The sequence below is a fragment of the Macrotis lagotis genome, chromosome 1, assembly GCF_037893015.1.
Source record: "Macrotis lagotis isolate mMagLag1 chromosome 1, bilby.v1.9.chrom.fasta, whole genome shotgun sequence".
Taxonomy (NCBI): Eukaryota; Metazoa; Chordata; class Mammalia; order Peramelemorphia; family Peramelidae; genus Macrotis; species Macrotis lagotis.
Window position 1 is genome coordinate 563,314,570 of NC_133658.1, and position 23,250 is coordinate 563,337,819.

The following is a 23,250-nucleotide window of genomic DNA, read 5'->3' on the forward strand; positions in this document are numbered from 1 at the left end:
TTCTGAATTTTTTTAAACAACTTAAACTTTATCTATAACTTTTCAACCAAAATTCTTTCTACTTTTACAGTTTTACAAGAAACTGACTTTCAACCATGAGGGCATCAAATCCTTGAAGTGTCCACTTTCCCTGACTTGAAGAATCAGGAGGAAAATTGGATGCACTCCATCTTCTCCTCTGTTAACTCCAGGCTATTCTACTACCAACTCTTAATGACCTTTTCCATTTCAAAGTTTAGGACTAATGCTCTTATTACCCTCCTTCCAGCCTTATTGCTGTCATCTCCTAACTTCAAAATCATTTTAATTTTTTCAGTGACTTAAATATCTGACTCCCTATCTCTCTCTCTCACTATCTCATTGTCTCCCATTACCCTCTGGAATATCAATATTTATGTTGACAATCCCTCTGACAACCTGAGCACACAGTTCCTTCATACCAACAATATACTTCTCTGTTCCTATTTAAGCCAAAGTATGTGACTTGTTCAAGGTCTATTGCATAACACTACCTCCTCAATATCATCTTCTCCAATTTTCTGATTCCTTCTAGTTGTCCCTATTCCAAATAACTTATATTTGTGCATTCATGTATATGCTGTATTATCTAAGTAGAATGGAAACTTCATGAGGGTACAGTTGTTTATTTTTTGTCTTTTTATGCCCTATATCTGATATAATCCTTTGCACAAAGAAAGTACTTTATACCAAATTTATTAAATTGATCTTCAAAATAACTTCACAATCAAGTACTATTTTAAGAAGAAACAAATTGCATAACCTCATTAAAGCTTTCACTTCTGACCAACTATCTAATTCTCTAGCATCATCTCATCTCCCATAATGATAGTTCAAAACATTTTTTTCATTTCTTAGTCAGAAGCCAAATCCTCCCCCCCACCCATAAATAAGATTATTTGGCCTTATGATTTTCTGAGGAGATGAAGTCACCCAGTGTGAACTCCCTCAGAGGCCATCTTCCACTTCTCTCAATTTCTCAACAACTTTTTTTCCACCTCAATCATTGAAAGTATTCTCCCAAAGGTGACTACTAACTTCCCAGTTAACAAATTCAATGACCCCCTTTTTTTTAGACTTTATCTTTCTTGATTTTTCTAGCCTTTTGACATGATTGATTATCATTTCCTACTGGTTACATTCTCCTTTCTTGGTTTCAAATACACCACTTTTTGCTTCATCCTCCTTTATTTTACCTTCCTGAGTAGTCTTTTTCTGTCTCCTTTGCTCAATCTTCTTCCTGTCTCTGACCTCTCTACATGAGTATTCTCCAAAGGTCTGCAGTCCTTTTATATCACTATTATTTTGCTTTGGCTCTTCCCTTTTCCTCTAATTACTACTTATCCTTTAAAGCTTAACTCCAAGAATGCTTTCCTGATTTCTCATTTCCTATATGATAAACAACTTCATCAACCCTAGCACAGTACTTTGGGTAATTAAATGACACAGTAGAAAGAGTGCCAAACCTAAAGTCAGAAAAACCCATCTTAGTGAGTTAAAATTTGACATCAGATACTTACTAGTTTTGTCATCCTTGGCAAGTCACCTTACTCTGCTTATTTGTAAAATGAGCTGGAGAAGGAAATGGCAAATCACTTCAATATCTTTGCCGAGAAAACTCTAGTGAGATCTTAAAATGTAATGTCGCAAATTATAGTTTATGTTGCATAGCATATTCTCCTACTCTGGTACTATACTTTAAGTCAGGGACAGTGTGTTATCTAAACTTCTCATCTCCCCTTGCACCTATTTCTGTATTCTCCACTGTTCTATTGTTCTTCTCATATAAAATTGAAATTAAGGTTTAGAGAAGTCAGGTAACTTGTCCAAAGGCATATGACCAGAAAAACTAAAACTACAACCTGGGTCTACCTACCTAATCAAGCAATCCTTCCATCATACCATTTATACAAATCACAATTTTTGATAATAGTCCATAGGATCATAGACTATGCTTTAGCACCTTTCTAGTCCAACTTCTTTATTTTATAAATGAGTCAACTGAGATCCAGAGTGGTTAAGTGACAAGTCTAAGGTCACAAAACTAATAAGTAAAAAAGGAATAAAGTAGTTAAGCAAAACCAAGTGAGAAAATAAATGTATCTGTTGAATAATTTTCAAGATCTATAATTATCTTCTCTTTCCCAAACTCTAATTTCTTTGAGAAGGAGATTAGTTTCATAATTTGTCTTCTAGAAACAAAATATATCACAGTTTTTTTGCTTACTATTTGGTTGTTGCTAATGTTATTAGGAAGGGTAGCAGGGGAAAAGGTGGACATATTGGAAAGGTACCATGGTGTCAGAAACAAAAAACATTAATAAAACTTAAAAAAATAAAATAAATATGATTTTAAAGATAACCTTAAAATAATCTTCCTTAGCCCCTTATCATTCAAATCCTCAAATGTTTTCATTTCCTTAAATTATTGTTCCTCCAGTCTTATGACCAGAAATTTCCTTAATTATCCACTTATCCTCAATATAGCACAAGGTGGGGCAGCAAGGAAGAAAAGGGGAAAGGACTTTTTACCTTCCCACAGTCCTGAGAGATTATGAACTTCTGACCTTATTCTTACAAAACATTAACATTCTTTATTTATCTTCAGTTATGTCAGTTATGTCTTTGTTTTCATTTTCTGAACATCTCAAGTGTTCAATGAGTTCCCGTTTTCTATGTATCTAATTTGTTTATCGAGTTTCCTGGGCATTTTCTCTAATACCTGTAGATATAGTCTCTCTTTCTTTCTTATCTGAATCATGTTTTTGAGTCATTATAATTTTGTTATTGAGAGTATCTGCTCCTGTTACAAAAACTACTGAGAACATTGAACTTACTTCCCTGTTGTGGAAAAATTTACAGACCTTTCCATCACAATCAACAAATAAACAACTCATTCTTGTAGATAATCTAATTAATGAATTTGTTGATTATTCTTTTTTACAGCAAACATATGGTCATATCATCAATTAAACATTTTTTCTCTTTCATGTAAAGATCAAGCTTGTGATCTGAGGAAATATTAGTTTGTGGAGAGATTAAACTTAAGACTTTTATTTATAAGCTGCTAAAACTGATAAAGCATTAACTATAAACATTGTAGGGAGTTTTCAATTTTTCTTTTTGTTCTGAACTTGGCAAACATCAAATAAAATGAACATTTAGATGTTCAAAGCAGAAGAGAAAATGAGTTTCATAAGCACATAAAACTGAAGATCCCTTTTTATACAACTTTTTCCCTTTAATATATAATAACTTTAAGATATAATTATGCCTTTTGTTCAATTAACTCAATTTTTCAATTTCCTCAATCTCTAGTCAAAAATAAAGACCTTGTAACAACGACATATAATGAAGAAAACAAATTCTTGCATTGTGCATCTTTAAAAATATCAGGAAGTGGGTGGTATGCTTTGTTATTAGTCTCTAAAACCTGATTGGTTACTGTATTGATAAGAGTTCTAAAGTCTTTCAATGTTGTCTTTAGAATGTATTTGTTATTGTATTTCATTTCATACTAGTATTCTTTTTTTTAAATTTATTTTTAATTAATTATTTTTTTTTTTGCAAGGCAATGGGGTTAAGCGGCTTGCCCAAGGCCACACAGCTAGGTAATTATTAAGAGTCTGAGACTGGATTTGAACCCAGGTACTCCTGACTCCAGGGCCAGTGCTTTATCCACTGCACCACCTAGCCGCCCCTCATACTAGTATTCTTAAGTTTCCCTAAAACCATTCCTTTCATCACTTAAGGTGAAATAACATCCCATTATATTTATATATATATCATCATTTGTTCAGTTATTCTCCATTTCTTCACAGATACAAAAATAGATGATATGAATATTTTTATAAGAAGTTGTCTTTTTCTTCTTTCTTTGAACTACATAAGATATGGATCAATAGCATTTCTGGGTCAAACAATATGCTTCATTTTGTCATTTTAGGAGCATGGGAGTGAATTTATATCTTTAGAATGTTTTTACTAATTCATAGCTCTACCAATAATGCGTTAATAGGGCATTTTTCCAGTAACCCCACCAATATTTGTTATATTCATTTTCTATCCTCTCTGCCAATATGATGGATGTTCAGTGAAACCTCATAGTTATTTTGATTTTAATTTCTCTAAATATTAATCATTTGGAGTATTTTTAATATGGTTGTTGATAGTTTGGACTTCATTCTTTGAAAATTGCATATTAATATCCATTGATCATTGATTAGTTGAGGAAGGGATCTTATTCTTATGGATTTTAATCAGTTTCTTTAACAACTTCCCTCTTAAAGATGGAAGTCAAAAGCACCCAGTGACTGCAGGACCCAGAACAGCTCAAAATTGGAAGAGAATTCAAAGAAAAACTGAAGATATTGAACCTCTTACTGTCACCAACTCTTTCCTGTATGCATCTCCACCAGTGAGAAAAGAGTCCCCTATTAGTGGACTCTGGGAGTGGGGTTGCATCTAAATGAAAATATTATCAGGGAAATTTGCTATAAAGATTTTTTTCCCAGTTGACTTTTCTTTCTCATTTTAGTTGCATTTAGTTTTGTTTGAGTTGAAACTTTTTGTAAATTGCATTTAAGCAAAATCATCCACTTTATCTTTGATAATCTTCTCTATTCTTTGTTTGATAATAAACTCTATATCTATAGATTTCTAAGGAATTGTCTTCCTTTCTCCTATAAGTTACTTAGGTTGTGACTTTTTAGATCTGTCAGATATCCATTTGGAGCCTTTCTTGGAATAGTCTTTGAGATGTTGTTTTGTATCTAATTTCTACCAGATTGTTTTTGAGTTTTTCCCAGCAGTGATTCTGTACCTTATCAAGTAGGGATTTTGAGTTTACCAAACTCTAGGATACTAGGTTTTTCTCCCTTCTATATTGTTAGGTTCTTAATCTATTCCACTGAATGACCTCTCTATTTCTTAATAAGTACCAAATCATTTTAATGATTTCTATTTTTAGTATAGTTTCACATCTAGTACTGTTAGGTCCCTTTCCTTCCCACTTTTCATATATATATATATATATATATATATATATATATATATATATATATATATATATATATTTTTCTATTGATATTTTTTTATCTTTTGTTTCTCCAAATGAATTTCATTGCCATTTTTCTTATCTAGAAAATAATCATTTGGGAGCTTAATTGATATAGCATTGAATGAATAAGTTAATGTTGTCATTTTTATTATATTGGCTTGGCCTACCCATGGGTAATTTATATTTCTCCAAATAATTATTCTCCAAATAATGTTTTTTTGTTTTTGCAAGGTTTAAGTGACTTGTCCACGACTAGGTAATTATTGAGAGTCTGTGTGTAGATTTGAACTCAGGTCCTCCTGACTCTAGGGCTGGTGCTTTATTCACTGTGCCACCTAGCTGCCCCAGGTCATCATTTCTGTAAAGAATATTTCATCATTTTAAACCCCATTCAAAAATCTACTCTATGAAGATGGAATTTGCTTTGCTTAATGACTTATCCCACTGAGTCTAAGTTCTTTCCTGTTCCCTTTTCTTGCTTCTCCTAGTTCTCTCCCATTTCCCTTTTCAGTTGAATATATTTTTTATACTAAGTTTTTTATGCATGTTCATTCTACCCTCTTTTGATTGATTCATTTGAAAATGAGGCTCAGTTTCTGTGTTATTCTACTTGCTACCTACATTCTGTGAGAGCATGTTTCCCTCTTCCTTACCTTTTTATTTCTGGAGTTTTGATTTTTATTTTTCTTTCCTTTAATCTTTTAATTATATAAAATATGAGTCATTCCTTGGCTTTTTGTTTTATTTAATTTCCTTTATGATTTTTGATGAAATTAGATTTCTGATAGACTATTTACTCTCTTTTCCTCATTATTAGAATAAATATTCTAATGGACTTTGCATAGTCCTATCCAATTGCTCAAATATTTATAACTTTTTATGTTTCTCTTCACTTTTAAGTTTGAATTTTGAAATTTCCACTCATCTGTGAGTTTTCAACAAGGATGATTAAAAGTCATCTTATTTCTTAAAGCTCTGTTTTTCTTCTACAAGATTATTTTTATTATCTGAGTAAATTTTTCATTTGCAAACATCTATTTTGTCTTGTGGAATATCATAATATAAGCTGTCCTGTCCTTTATATTGTGGATGACAAATCTTATATGAACCTGATTGTGACTACTTAGTACTTAAACTCTTTCTGGATTCTTGTAGTATTTTCATTTTGATCTGGATTTTGACTAAGAGAGATTCCTAAGAACTTTCCTTTTGGGATTTCTTTAAGAGATTGCCAGTGAGTTCTTTCTATTTTAACTTTGTATTCTGGTTCTGAAAAACCTAGGCAATTTTCATTAATATTTTCTTGAAATATGGAATCCAGAATCTTTTTCTGGTTATGGCTGTCAAGTAGTCCAATAATTATGAGTTGTTTATTTTTTTCTTCATTGCCTGTTTTCTAGGTCAAATTTTTAATGAGATTTTTGTATTTTTTCTATTTTTTCTATTTTTTCATATTTCTGTTGTCTCAAAGTTATTAATTTCTGGTTGATTCTGGTTAATTCTAATTTTCAAAGATACTGTTTATTGGTAAGTTTTGTTGTAGTTGTTGTTTTTAATCTTTTGTACTAAGCTGTTAATTCTCCTTCCAATTTTTTCAACTAGTGCTTTCAATTAATTGTCAATTCTTTTCTGAAGAGATTTCATTTAATTTATAATATGACTTTTAGACTATTTCTTCAATAGTCTAGGAATTCTGGCTTATCTTGTAGGCAAGTAGATTTTTCTTGAGGCTTTGATTATAGATATTGTAGAATTATTCTCTTTGTCTGGATTTGTGTTTTGGACGTTCAGAACTCCATAGCTCAAACTGAGAAACTGCAAGTTTTCAACGTGCTCAAAGTGATTTGATCAAATGTAAAGTCTTATTGCTGTCTACTTAGGCCAAATTTTCTGTGCTCTGGACCTCAGTTTGCTTCTGCTTGACACAATTCAAGAATTTCTCTGATTGAAGCACTAGTAAAGTACAGTTAGTTGCAGTTCTTGTTAGTCACTAAGAACATTTTGCAAGTTTGGGGTAAAATAATCCCAGGCTCACCTTTGGTCTGAGTTTCTTCTGAGTGTAACTTTTCATTATCTGTAACTTCCAAGCTGTACTCCTTTCCCATGTTTCTTTCTGGGTTTCCTTCTATCTATTTATCTTCGTTTTCTTCTTTGCATATTTAAAAATGCTTCAATAACTTTCTTTCTTTCTCTCTCTCTCTCTCTTTCTTTCTTTCTTTCTTTCTTTCTTTCTTTCTTTCTTTCTTTCTTTCTTTCTTTCTTTCTAAGCAGTCTTATCACTCTTCCCTTCTCTCTTCCTCACTCTCCCACCCCTAACTGGTACAGAAAAGAAAAATGAAAAGCATGTCAAATCAAGCAAAGTAAATTCCTACACTGACTCTGCTTGAAGATGTAAGAATACTGCAGGAATGAAGGAATAAACTTACATGTTTTTTCCTAAAAAAAAACCCTTCCAAAACAGATTCATGTTGATGCAACATTTAAGAGAATTAAGATTAACTTCACAGTTTCTTCTAGTACAATTGTTTCCTCTAGAAATTCCCTTCCAAAAAACCCTCCTTGTATCATCATTGTGAAAGTTTCGAGTGAGAACCCATGTCTTATCCTAGCATCTAGTTTAATTTGATTATAGGGTTAGAGAAGTCAAGCATTTTCTATTAGAGATCAAGTCCTCAGGTTTTTAGCTCACAGAAAAGATGATTTGACTTTAGAGGAAAATTCAATAAAATGGCTTTGATCTTGTTTTATGAGGTGAAACAAATTACATTTTTCCAATTTAAACTGCTCCTCCAGGATTTGGAGGTTTGTTTGGGGGGGAATTTTGGGGGGAGGATGGGATATTTCAAAAGTGGTTTTGATTATAACAGTGATCTTATCATTTTCCACAGTTCACAGTGTGTTTATATAATTGAGAGAAGATGTTTTTTTGAATTCTTTGTCTGTAGCAATTTAAAAATTGACCAAGCCAGGCTTATATGACAGAAGACTTCTGGACAAAGCTATTTCCTTAGAGACATTTCCACTTGTCTTCTACTTTTGCCAAACCTCTTAATCTATATTTACTGTCAATTTTTACATGTACCTTCAAATACATGCAATTATGGAAAGTATGAAATGGTATTTAATACTGCGTACATAATTATCAGCAAATGTAGCAGGGAAAAATAAACACTAAATATATCTTATATTTATATAAAACCTATTATATGGCAAGCACTGCACTGTGCTTTAAAATTATTGTCTCATTTTATCCTCAAATAACTCTGCAAGATAATAAAAATAACTAAGACTTTCGCATAATGTTTACCATGTAGTACTACCATTGTAGTACAAGCCTTACAAATTACTGTTTCATTTGATTCCTACAATAATCCTTGAAGGTAAGTGTTCTTATTATCCCCATTCTACTGAAGCAAAAAGATGATAAATGTCTTGTCCAAGTTCCCACTAGTAGGAATGTGAGGGTGGTGTAGAACTCTGTCCTTCTTGTCTCCAAGCTTGGTGTTCTATCCTCATACAACATTTTATTGAAAGATGTTGCTAATTCTGAGTCTAGTCCTAATCTTGAGACTTCCTTTTCCTGAAAAGGAAAGCATATTTTTTAAACTTTCTTTCTTTTTCTTTTTTTGTCTATGTTTTCTTTCACAAAATGACTAACATGTAAATATGTTTTGCTTGACTGCACATGTATAAACTATATCAAATTGCTTGACTTCTCAGTGAGGGGGAGGGGAGAAGGGAAAGAATTTTAATTCAAAATTTTTAATCTAAAGTTAAAAATTGTTTTTACATATAAGTGGAAAAAATAAAATATTAAAAACAAAATCCTCTCCCAATTTTACCCCTGGCATCAAGCAGAACAAGTCTAATATTTGTGCCATTGTACTTTGGAAAGAGTACTAGATTTGGAGTTAGACAACTGAGGTGCAAATCCTTCTCTGTCCTTAGAGGCTTCAGAGTTGTTTATTTTTAATTCTGATCAATGTAGTGACTAGGCACGATTCTAGAGGACCAAAGATAAAGGATGCAAAAAATATGCCTTAGAAGTCTCATACAGTTTCTGCAGAGGCAATAACTGTTATCTAATCAGGAAACACAACATTTACAGGAAATGGTTTGTCAGCTTGTTATAAATCAAGAATCCTCACCAGGGTCAACCTTAAAGAAAGCAAGTAACTGCCGGTCTTGTGTGAGTAAGAAAAGTTCAATAAGACTCAGCCTCTAACTTCAAGGAGTTTATGAATTTGGTAAGAGAGTTAGAGGGAAGGGTTCTTTTAGCAAGAATCCCAAGACAATGCATTACCAATTAATACCTGGGTCATGGAGAGGCAGCATGGCACAGTAAAGAGGATGCATTTGAACCCTGGTTTGCTAAAGCCAGATCAAACAGGCTGACAATAGTCAATTGTGAAATTTTCTGTGTTAACCTGTAAAATAGGCAAACACTACAAATCAGGGCTTGATTTATTGTTTTGTTGATTGTCTAGATTTGAGAAAGTGATGAAAAATGTTCATGGCAAATTAAATTTAAAAGCATGTCATACATTTTTTCTAGAGTTACAGTTGTTAAATATTTGCCAGAACACTCCTGAAATGATCCCAAACTCTGCCACTTATTAACTGTGTGACTTTAGACATGTCAATTGACCTCTTTGGACCTTATTCCTCATTTTTAAAACAAAAGGACTGGGCTAAATGCTGTCCAGCTTAAGATCTATAATCCTGTAATTTTTCACTGGGGGTTAACAGGGAGAAGTTCATGAAAAAGTTGTGCACTATTGGTGAAGTTGTGAACTGATCCAACCATTCTGGAAAGTAATTTGGAGCTATGCCCAAAGTACTTAGATCCAACAGTACCACTACTAGACCTGTGTCCCAAAGATATCATAAAAAGGGAAAATGTTTATAGCAGCTCTTTTTGTAATGGCAAAGATTTGGAAATTGAGGGAATGCCCATCAATTGGGAAATGTTTGGACAAATTATGATATATGAATGTGATGGAATACTATTGTTCTGTAAAAAATTATAAGAAGGTGGATTTCATAAAAATTTGGAAAGCTTAAATGATCTGATGCTAAATGAAGTCAATAAAACCAGGAAATCATTGTACACCTTAACAGCAATATTATATGATGATCAACTATGCTATGCAGCTCTTCTCAGCAAGATAGTGATCAATGATAAATCTAAAAGATTTGTGATAGAAAATGCCATCCACATCCAGAAAAAGAACCATGGAGAATAAAGACCAAAGCATTCTATTTTCACTTTTTTAAAATTTGTTATATGTTTTTTCTCATTTTTTTTCCTTTTGTTCAGATTCTTCTTTCACAACATGACTAATATGAAAATATATTTTACATGTTTAACCTATATCAGATTGCTTGCTGTCATGAAGAGTGGGAGAGGCAAAAATATGGAACTCAAAATCTTACAAAAAATGAATGTTGGAAACCTACAAAAAAAGTTGGAAAAAACAAAATTAAAATTAAAAAAAAAGATTTCCAAAGGTGGAGAAAGGCAGGGGGAGCTAAACAAGCAGAAGTGAGAAAGCAAGAGGGTAGATAATATATTCACTTGGAATGGATTATTGAGAACATGTGACTGCAGGTTTCAATAAGATTCTACTAATACCACATTTCATATAATATTTATGAACAATAGCCTAAGTGCATATAGACAGGAATAGAACTGTTTTAGGGGGAAGATAATGCACCAAAATAAATGCACCAAAAAAGCCTTGTCAGAGACTTCTCTATTACCTCTGCTAGAAAAATGAGATCTGACATTTTTATAATTGATCTAGATAACCTCTCCAAGAACTCACCTAATGCTACAGTCTAAAGCTGAACCTCAGGAGAAATCTGCAGAAGACATGGTTCTGAGTAGCTAAATAGTGAAATCACTCTTTCTTTGTGAGGTTCTTCCTTTAAAGAATTAGTAGATCATTCACTTAGATTTAGTGACAAACTCAAATGAATCAGTGGTTTCATTGATTGGGAATTTCCCGAAACAAGATAATTCTTAAACAATCCATGCCTGCCTATCCTCTAACTTGATAATATTCTCCCCAAAGCTCCCAACAGGGAGTTCCCCAAGAAACTGAATGCTGTCCTTTATTCCAGTGTGGTGAGGGTTCTGCCATTCCCTTGTCATCCCTTGTTTTTGTAACATTACTAGTCCAGCTTTTCCTTCTCTCATGGAATTTCTTGATTTCATTCTTTACTCTGGTTATTCTTCAAAGTTCTTTGCTGACTGTGTGTTGCAACTTGCTCATATCCATGTGCTATTCCATTTCTGGATTATATAGTATGTGTTATTGTGTGAGAATAAATATTGACTTAGTTCTTCAGAGTCTGTCCTCAACTACTCACTCTCCATATCCAGTAAATTGTCAGATCGTTCAATTTTTACCTCTAAAATATCTCTTGCATCTGATCCCCAATCCACAGTTTCCCTTTAAGTTTAGATCCTCATACCTCTCACCTAGATAATTTTTTCCTTTTTTTTTGTTTAGGTTCTTGCAAGGCAATGGGGTTAAGTGGCTTGTCCAAGGCCACAGAGCTAGGTAATTATTAAGTGTCTGAGACCAGATTTGAACCCAGGTACTCCTGACTCCAGGACCGGTGCTTTATCCACTGTGCCACCTAGCTGCCCCTCTCACCTAGATTCTTGCAACAACATCCCCAGGGGACTTCCTGGCTCAGGTTCTCACCATTCAGCCCATACTAGTGTTGAGAAAATGATTTTCCAGATCTGATCATGCCAAATTTTTTTCTATTATATGTAAAGATAGTTTTCAACATTCATTTTCTGTAAGATTTTGAATTGCACATTTTTATCTCTCCCACCCTTCTCCATATATTTAACATATTGCTATATTAGTCAGGTTTTGGAAAAAGAAATCAGAACAAAAGGGAAAAAACTATGAGAAAAAATAAAAACAATCCACTTTTGTTCCTTAATACTTTGAAGATACCCTCCCCCCTCCCCAGCCTAATAAACAAGCTTTGCCACAAATAAAAATAGGGTGTGTTTGCTCATTAAAAAAAATACTTTGAAGATAAAAAATAAACTGTTAAATTTAGTTTTCAAAACCCCTACAAATTTTACATGTAACTGGGGAAAAAAATAAAATGCTAAATAAACTTTTAAAAAACCCTACAAAAACTTTGTCCCATTCATCTTTCCAGTATTATTGAACATTCCTTCTCCTCCTGCATGCTGTAATCAAGCCAAACCATCCCACTCTTTGTATTCATATACCACTTTTGCTTTGGTCATCATTCATGTATGGAATGATCTTTCTTCCTATCTTCAACTTAGAGAATCCCTCTTCTTTCAAGATGCAACTCTAACAGAACCTTCTACATATTCCAAACAATAGTTAGTGCCTTCCCCCATTATTTTGTATTCTATTATCTTTATTTATTCTCTCTATAAATATATGTATATATTTTGCCTCTTTGAAAGTGAGAATTATTTTCTTTTTTGTATATGCATAGTGCCTGGAAAAGAGTAGGCATTTATTCAGTACTTATCAATTGAATAGGCAAAATATTAGTACCAAAAAGATAAGTCCATTTTCATGAGATACTTGAAGCCAGTAAGAGAAGTTTTCAATTTATCAAAACCAACCCAACTCACTCATCTCTTTATCAACTCTGATCCCAGCTCAATATCCAAGATTTTATCCCTTTTATATTTAATATTATTTTTATTGGCCCAGTATTCTAAAGTTTTAGATCATAGGATTTTAGATATGAGCTACACAAGGTATTAGATATCATCTGATCCAAACCTCTCATTTTACAGGATAGGAAATTGAAATCCAGGGAGACTAAACAACTTGTCCCAAGTCACATATATAGATATTTTTATGGATCCTAATATATGTCTGAAATGTGATGAATGTTTCCATCAATGCCTCCCTTTTCCCAATCACTTTAAATTATAGGAGAAATCTTATAGGACTTTGAATAGTTACAGAAACTCATTCACTTCTCCTTATTGTAGTAAATAAGACACTTAGCAAAACTTTAATTAATTAATAATAAAATATTAATTAATCGACTGATAAAGAAGATAAGATTTTCATGGCCTGGTATAAAGTAGCATGCAAAAGATTTTTGCAACAGTTATGCATCTTTTTTCTTTTTTGCTAAAAATATACCAATGCTTACCTGATATTACCCAAATCTATGTCTCACTCTTGAAGTGGATAAATAAACTATTGGGTACCAACTCTCTGTAAGCTATGCTGGTTTAGTTGTGCAGTGGCTAGCAAGGACCACAAAAATTCTCACCGTAATACTATGCTTTGGAAGAGTTATGCATTTTTGTGAATGAACTTTTCCCAATGCCCTTTTTCTCTCTTAGAAAAACTATTTTGGGGCAGCTAGGTGGCGCAGTGGATAAAGCACTGGCCCTGGAGTCAGGAGTACCTGGGTTCAAATCCAGTCTCAGACACTTAATAATTACCTAGCTGTGTGGCCTTGGGCAAGTCACTTAACCCCGTTTGCCTGGCAAAAACCTAAAAGAAAAAAAAAGAAAAAGAAAAACCATTTTCCTCTCTTGATATTAGTTTTTGTATATTAGTCCATACTTGAAGGAAAAAAAACTTTCATTTTTTCTAACTCCAGTAATTAGTATAATATATTGAATATAGCAAGTATTTAATAAATGCTTGTTGAATAGAATTGAAGGGACAGATAAGGCACAATGAACAGAACAAGGGAGTGAGGGGTAAGGATTAGGTAATGTCCAACTGCAATAACAGAAGCAGAAGTATAATTGATAGAATGCTTAGAATCAGGAAAATTCAGATTCAAATCCGCCTTCAAATCTGGGACTTAATAACTGTTTGACCATAGTTGTCACTTAACTCCCAGGCTCAGTTTCTTCATGTGTAAAATGAAGATGATGATAACTGCAGGATTATTGTAAACTTCAGCTGAGATAATAAGTGCAAAAATATTTGCAAAACTTTAAGAATTAGCTATTTTTGCCCCCCTATCTCTTCTTGCCCTTTTCAATGCCATGAGTGCCATATCTAATCTCATTACAAAGAATAATTATCTTAAGTGAGGGATGTTGGTTTGATTCTTTCAGTTCTGCTCATGGAACTTAGGCATGACCCTACCTTCTGCACATATGGAAAGAGAATTAGGAGACATGGCTTGTGCCTTCTCCTCTGATTTTCTATCTTCAACTATATTCTTGATTTTTCACATCTATCTGCAAATGATGCCTTTCTACTTGAATTATCCTAGGAGCATAGAATCAGACCTTGTATGAGCCATAGAGATCAACTAGTTCAACCCCTCTTTTTTCACAGATAGGGAGACTAAAGCCTCAAGATGTTCAGCAATTTGCCCAGGGTCTCACAGGTTGGGCAACTATTTACCCAAGGGTACATGGGTAGTAAAGGGTAGCACCAGGATCAGAACCAGGTCTTTTGGTTCCAAGTTCATCAGTCCCGATCTTAAGAATACAGGTTCTCTTTTGTTCTCTTTCCTACTTGATGTCACTGGTACCTTTGATTTCCCATTGAACTGATGTAATACTTTGTGACATTTAAAAAATAACACCACAGGTAAAAAATAAAAAATTAGAAAATTATCCAGATAATCAGGCTAGCATTCTTGTTATTGGATGGTATTGATGTTAAGGTTTAGCCCAAACAACCCAGAACAGTATTCCTTATTGATTGATACTCAGAATGACTTCATTATGAACATTATTTAGATGATATGGTTTTGAGACCTCATTGGGACTGGCAACAAGAAACTCATTCAGAATTTATGCAGCAAATTCCTGATTTGAGTAAATCTTCATGATTAAAGGTAAACAGAATAGGGAAGTCATCTGTGTACACAAAAACCCAGTGCAGAATTGGAAGGTAACCTCCTCATGAGCAGAATCATAGCATCATGTGGCTAAAGTGGAGGGCTAGAGGAAGTCAAGAAAACCTCTAGATTCAAAGTCTACCACAAATATTTATTAGTTCATGGCTATTAACTTCTTTAGTTTCATTTTCTTCATCTATAATAAAGGGGAAAGAATGTTGTTGGACTTCCCTCATAGGATTGTTAATCTGGACCTGGAATGACACAACTAGTATACATTTGAGGCAGAACTGTCTCCAGGTCCAGTGCTTTATCCACTGAGCTAGTACTTGGCAGAAGGGTTGCTGATGTCATTTGCTGTGCTTCTGTTGTTGACAACAGTGATAATAATGATGATGGTGGTAGTATTTAAGAAATGGTACTTTTTTTTTGCAGGACATAATTTTATTGGATTCAATTTCATTTCCAGGATTTAAAAAGCATCAGGAAACGTATCTCCAACAGTGGAGACAGATATAGAACTATTTTTCCAGTGTGGTATGAGTGGTTGGAAAATCGATATGAAACTTTTTGAGAGCTCCAAATGCCACAAATGCTAAATTCTGTAAGGTAGCAGACACATGTCAAAAACTGTGATGATGATGATGATGATGGGCCCATGGAGATCAATACTGTCACCTTTCTGTCACCTTGGAGGACTGGCCTTTAGAGTCCTCATTTGTAAAAGGACAGACATAGTTAGAGGACCTCTTAAGATGCTTTCACCTATAAATCTCTGATTGTATGATCCTAAAATAAGACTCTTTTTCAAAATCAGACATTCTAGCTGTCATGTTATAGATAGAATTCTTGCTTCATTTGAAGGTTGGACTAGACAAATTCTGGAGCCCCTCCAATTCAGAGATTTATCTGAATAATCTCTTTTCTACTCTCTACCCCCATTGTCATACTATGTTCCACCAGTTTTAAATATAAAGTACGAAATTTCCACCAATTTTAAATATAAAGTACCAAATGTGCAAAATTTAAGAATAAATTGCCTGTTTAAAGATCTATATGTTTGTCTGGTGATAAAGGGGCATTGCAGAGATTCTATGAAAAGATAAAAATTCCAAAACCTGTGTTTTACAGTATGCAAGTAGTACAAGAAAAAGGATTATTCTCAGGCAGTGAATAGTGTCTCTGGGATGAATTTTAACTTTTATCATCTTATTCCTCTTTTCCTCTGTATCTTGTAACTTTCATGGCTCTGAATGAAACAAATCTTTTCTAAAATAATATTTTTTCTTTTTAAAATGTTTTATTAACATTTTGCTTTTTTCATTGCTTTCATTTCAGGTTATAACATCCTTCCCTGTCATTACTTTAGATTGAACCCTTCTTTATTGCACAGAAAAACAAGTAAACAAGAGATCTGCCATATATTAGCCGATGTATACAATATTCTACCTTGGTGGTGTCTTGCCTCTCTGACATGAAGAGGAAGTAAGGGAGATGCAGCTTTAATGAGCAAGGTTAACATTTTCTATATCATTTTCACATACCTAGACAACAATATGATAAATCAAGCCTTAATTCATATTATTTGCCTATTTCTGATAGAGTAAACACTTAAATCAAAAGTTTAATAATCAGCTTTATCCAGCTCACCTCTGGAGAGTCATTTATTATCTGTGCTCCTAGATCATCACAGGTGTTCAGTAGCTCATTTTAGTGATCTTTTCATTACTGTAGTCATTGCATATACATGTGACAGTTTTCCACCATGGCTGGAATGAATTTCTGATTTCCTTCAAAATTCTAGCTCAAGGATTCCATCCTGCAGAAGGTCTTGGCTGATTCCTTCTCTCTCTGCCTCCAGCTGCTAATCCCCTCCAGGTATATTTACAATGTATTCCATGTTTACCTTGCAACTACTGATTGGTACATATATATGACATATATATTCATATATAAAATATATGTATGTATATATGTATGTTGGTTCCCCCAGTAGAAGGGCAAAGATAGGGACTACTTAGCATAGTACCTGGGACATTTAACAAATATTGTTCAGTGACTGATTGATTGATTTGATTGGTTGTCAAGACTCTGATATCAACCAAGCCAAAAAAAACCAATTTTAGTCAAGAAAAAAAGATAAGAGAGCACCCATGATCTAACAATCAAGCATGTGGATTATAGAAAGTTAGTTTCAACAACAACTCACTGGATTTTATCTCTTCTACTATAAAATATCAGGAGGGCACAATACAGTTGAAAAATATTTTGGTTTGCTTGTTTTGTTATGGTGGAGATGTTGCCATGAATGAATGCTCTCTTCCCTCCTGTCCTTGTTACTGATTACTCATCTCTAAAATGTAATTTATCTGGTCATATAGAAGAAGCAAGGCAAAATCATCACCTAATTGTGTTCCCTTCTTCCATCATATTTGTGAAGATAACTCTGCCTGCTACATTTTTTACCATCATTCCCTGACTTCTTGGTCTTCAACATTATCATCAGACATCTGTCCAAAATTAACAACTTCTCAAACACATCTACAACACTTACCTGGAAGCAGAAACAAAAACAGAAATAGCAGATTTAAATGCCTTACCTTGTATAGGCAAGATATTCAGAACAGAGACCATGAAGACAAAATGGAAAAATGCTTCATTTTCATACATGATTAAAGATGTCTTCACATCAGGGGCATATCAGGAGGGTGCAGAGGAGTTATCACATGCTCTGAAGTTACTGGCTATGTTGATTGCATTTACCTCATCTGATGCTCAGAGTAAACATAAGTGAGAAAAGAGGCAGCAAAAGGGGAAGTCAGAAGAGCTCAAGAGGCATACTCAAGCAAAAATATCATGGCAATTTCTCCTATGATTTTAGCTACTTCCCAAAACTAATGCTCATTTTCAAAAGCTCTAATCTGCAAAGTAGATTCAGCACATAATTAACGTTTTTCCCCCTCAGCTACTTTTCATCATGCTTTGAAGTTTTCCAAAGTTTTGTTAGACAAATAGAATAATAAAACTTTAAAGAAATCTATATCATTGCAACTTTTAGGTTGAAAATTTTAATCTAAGAAAGATCAGAAAATCCAGAGTAAAGAACCCCCCCCCTCCATTTTCACTACTGCAATCTGTGCTTCTGAAGCAACTTCCATTTGAAAATTTCTTTGGGTTTTCCTTTGCTTTGCTTTGAGTTTTTCTCCCCAAATGTCAGTTCCCTAATACATACTTGAGAGATGATAAATAATAATCTCACTGCCAGGGGAAGAAGTGAGCAATTAAATGGCATATAAATAATGGTAGAATAAATGGTTGGAAATGAAATAAATACAATAAACATAAACATAATAGCAACAACAATCTTGTTGATTCGTTTAAATTTTGACTGACTTCGTGATTCTATTGGAGTTTTCTTGGAAGAGAAACTGAAGTAATTTGACATTTCCTCCTTTTTGTAGATGGGGAAACTAAGACAAAGAGAGCAAAGTGACTTGCCCAGGGTAACATAGCTAATGAGTGTCTAAGACTGGATTTGAATTCAGTTTTTTCTTGGTTCTCACAGCGTTCTAGTTGCTCACTACTAATATTAAAAATACGGATTTTTATATAGCTCAGTAGAGTTTGTAAAGCACTCTAAAACAGTTATCCCGTTTTTTTCCTTCCCAGTAACCCTGGTAGGTAGGTGCTATCATTAGACTCATTTTATACATGGCATTCAATAAGCATTTATTAATATCTTCTTAGATGATTAGGAAATTGAGACTGAGAAAGGCCGAATTACCCACTATCACTCAGCAATTAAGTGTCAGAGCTGGATCTGAACTCAAATCTTCTTGACTCCAGGTCCAGCATTCTGTCTACTGTACCACCTAGCTAAGCTTTGATTTCTGTAGGTAAATATTAATGAAATATTAGCATACATTTCCATGAAGTGAGACACAGAGAATATGACTTTAACTTCCAGCTATATCATACAGCAACTTTGGGGCAGGCTTTTCATGTCCTTTAGTTCCATTTTCTTCATTTGCAAATGAATGTTGGATTAGATTATCTGTAAGAACCTTTCTAGCTTTAAATCTGTGAACCCTATAGATACCTAAAATAACAGACATTACACTTTTTGTTTTAGGATTTTGAAAGGCTATGGGGCTAAGTGACTTGCCCAAGGCCACACAGCTAGGCAATCACTAAGTGTCTGAGACCAGACCCAAACCCAGGCACTCCTGAATCCAGGGCCAGTGCTTTTATTCACTATGCCACCTAGCTGCCCCTGTTACACTTTTTGTAAATAAACTTTTGGCTTAGCATTTAATTTTTTTAAAAATATATTGATTATTTTACCTCCTTAATTTCCAAGGATATCTCTTCTCTCCCCCGCCCCCACCCAACCAACTCAGAAAACCATGCTGGTAACAAAGAATGAAAGAGGAAAAGAAATCAGTACAGCTAAATTGACCAATACTGAAACAAAAGGATATGCAAACTTCTACATTCATGAACTACCACCACTGCAAAGAACAGTTATGTTTTCTCATTTCTTCTACAAGATCAAGCTTGATCATTAATATTATACAACATTTAGTTGAATTTTTCCCATTTATAAGATCATAGTCATCTTGTATAGTTTTTTCCTAATTCTGTCCACTTTGTATTAATTCATGTTTTCCCTTGTTTCTCTGTATTTGTCATATTTGTATGTTATAGTGAAATGGGCTCACTTCTTACATCTGTTATTTACTGTGTATATGACCTTGATAAATCATTTAACTTTTCTTAGCCTCAGTTTCCTTATCTGTAAAAGGAAAGGGTTGGGCAAGATGGCTTCTACGGTCCTGTTCAATGATCCTATATTCCTGTGTAACATAATATTTTTAGCTATTTCCAGTTCTCCAATTGATGGGTGTATATTTTGTTTTAGTTCTTTGCTACTACAAAAGGTATTACTTCAAATATTTTGGCACATGCAGAGCATATTCAATAATTTTGACTTTACTAGGATATATATATATATGTATATGCATATATATATATATAAAATATATTATATATCAGTGAAATATCCAGATCAAAGGATGTGATATTTTAGTTACTTTCTAAGCATAAATCCTAGCTGCTTTAAAGAATTATTGAATTACAAAGAGGTTATTTTAAAAAGGAAAAGGATCTATTTTTTCAAAAATTTTTATAGCAGTTCTTTTTATGATAGCAAAGCATTGAAAACTGAGGGGATGCCTATCAATTATACACTATTTAGTTTGAATTTCCCATTGATTAGGTCATAGATATTTTGTTTTCTAGGTCAGCCTACTTTACTTTGCACCAGTTCATGTCTTCCCATGTTTCTCTGTATTTCTCATATAAATTTCTTATAATGAAGAGATAATGGCTATACAAGTTGTGGTTTTTAACTTAATGGAATACTACTGTGCTATAAGAAATGAGGAGCATGGAATGAGAAGAGTTTATATAAGACAATTTAATAGAGAAAATCTAGGAAGACTGGAACTCTAAGCAATGCAGTACCATTAGTCCAAAAGAATAAAGATGAAATATGACTCACCTCCTGCCTGAGATGTTATGAACTTAAAATGTGAAGCCATACATTTTTGGATTGGTTCATTGAGAAATTATTTTACCAGACTTTATAGAAATGTGAGTGGGTTTTTTCAATTTGTTCAGTGGAAAAAGAGTTAATGAGAGGGATGGATTTATTTTTAAAATTTTTGTCACTTCAAAAATAAAATAATATTTATACATATTATATAAAAACAAACTTAAAGGACTAGAAATATTTTTAAAAAGACAGTGATAGAGGAAGTGACACAGTCATGCTGAATGAGTCCACTGCTGTAGGTTAACATTTTTCTTTATTCTTTGATTGACTTTCTAAGAGACTCTCCACATAGCATTTATTCCAAGCCTCTTCTCTCCTCAAGTACACCTGTACTTTCTTCCTACTACAATGTCTGCAAAGCATGATAAGGTGAAGTACAATAATTGATTTGACCATGTGAGGAACGTGTAATAAAGAAACTACCTCTATCAACAACTTGGCGTCTTAAAAAGTTTCTGGGGATGGTGAATGGTCAGCAGGACTGAAATCCAAGTCTTTCTCTCTTTCTTAGGCTGGTTCCCTATTCTTCATTATCCAAATTTAAATCAGCAGTACAATACATTACAATACAAACTACAAGACAAAAATAATACAATTCTGCCTGTGTCCAATTCTATTGTATGTAAATTTTGTGATTATTTATCTTTGTATATAGAAGGCAAAGCTCTTGAGTGTATGTTCTACTTGGTTTTTTTTCTTTTTTGATCCCCAGACCAGGAACATACAAGGGAAGCAATAAATGTTAAATGGAATTTGATTGGATTGAGTAACTTTGAATTGGAATTTGGGAAGTGCAGAAAGTAAAGAGGAATGCACCAGGAAAATAAGAAGAAATGGAGCAAATTGAGAACCCAATGAGGATAAAGCACAAATTAAGGAAGTAGTTGAAATTGTTATCAGAGAGAATTTTAGAATTTGTGATCAATACACATAGAGCCTATACTGGATTGCTTTCTGTCAGGGGGAGGAGGGAGGGAGAAAATGTAAAACTCAAAACCTTGCAGAAAAAAGTATTGAAAATTACTGTTGTGTATATCTGGAAAAAATAAAGAAAGAAATAAAGAAATAGATAAACAAACAAACAAATAAATGAATGAATGAATGAATGAATGAATGAATAAATAAAATATTTTAAAAGTCATTTGAGATCAATGAGGAGTGAAAGTTTGGATGATGGTGTGATCTCTCAGGTGTAGCTACCACTGGTAAGTAGTTAAGGTGATTCTTGTCCTTCATTATCAAAGAAGACCAAAATGACATCATTATCATTGAGACAAATGACTGTGTTGACTGTGGCTGATCAGACTAACACTAACTCAGAATGTTCTACCACAGGTTGGGTACAAATAGTCCATGTGAACACCTGGGGTGGGTGCTCTAAACTTATATATGTCGCATTTCCTTTGAGCCACCTCACTCCTTCTTTCCTCATAGAGCGCAGCACCCTCTGATGAGGACACTCCATGCTGGGTGGTCCTATGCTAGTATCTCCCATGCTGTACAATCAGTTCTAAAGTTCTTAAGACAGATATTCAGGACATCCCGGTTTTGCTTCTTCTGATCCCCTGGTAAGCAATTTCCCTGTGTAACTCCTCCATAAAAGTCTTTTTTGGCAAGCGTACTTCTGTCATTCTAGCAATGTGTCTAGCCCATCATAATTGCACTCTCTGCGGTAATATTGGATTGCTTGGCAATTTAGCTTGAGAAAGGACCTCAGTGTCTGGTATCTTCTCCTGCCAGGTGATCTTCAGAATCTTCCTAAGACAATTTAAATGGAAGCAGTTCAGTTTCCTGACATGATGCTTGTAGACTGTCCAGGTTTCACAGGCATATAGCAATGAGGTCAGTACAATGGTTCTGCATACCTTCAGTTTGGTAGTCAGTCTAACACCTCTTCTAACACCACCCTTGCTGAACCTCCTAAATTCTGAGCTCTAGCAATGTGAGTGTCAACCTCACTGTCAATGTGTACCTCCTTGGAAAGGACACTGGCAGGGTAAGTGAACTTGTCCACAGTACTCAGAACTTCTCTATTTACTATAAACTATAGTTCCACATATGGATGGTGTGGTGCTAGATGATGGAGCACCTGTCTTTTCTTAGTGTTGTTAGACCAAAATTAATACAAGCAGCAGAGAATTGATCCATACTTTGCTGCATTTCATCTTCAGAAGCTGCTGCATTGAGCACAATCATTTGCAAACAGAAGGTCATGCACCAACACCCCACCACTTTGGTCTTGACTTGTAGTCTTTTCAAGTTGAAGAATTTTCCATCAGCTGATCTTGATGCCAAGTTCATCCTTAGGAAGGCATTTGATAATATGGCTGAAAACATAAGACACATCTTTGCTTTACTCCATTAGTGACTGGGAAATCTCAAGAGCATTGTCCACCATCCAGAACCTGGGAATGCACATTGCCATGAAACTGATGTACAATACTGATAAACTTGTCCTGGCACCCAAATTTTGACATAATTTTCCATAAACCCTCATAACTGGTGGTATCAAAGGCCTTGGTCAAACTTATAAATGTTGTATGCAGACCTCTGTTCTGCTCCTGGCATTTTTCCTGGAGTTGTAGGGCAGCAAAGACCATATCAACTGTTCCTCAATCTTCTGAAACCACACTAACTCTCAAGGAGATGTCCACCTTCCAAGTGAAGGATCAGCCTATTGAGAAGTACTCTGGCAAGAATCTTGCCA

At 34.0% G+C, this 23,250-nt stretch overlaps 1 protein-coding gene across 1 annotated transcript in view; it reads right to left on the reverse strand.

Moving 5' to 3' along the window:
- BTLA (B and T lymphocyte associated) overlaps positions 1-7,182 on the reverse strand; it is a 28,525-nt gene extending 21,343 nt beyond the window's left edge. Inside the window, 1 exon segment of the mRNA XM_074211269.1 lies at positions 7,113-7,182. Coding sequence (XP_074067370.1) covers positions 7,113-7,182 — 70 coding nt within the window.
- Between the last annotated feature and the right edge of the window lie 16,068 nt (positions 7,183-23,250).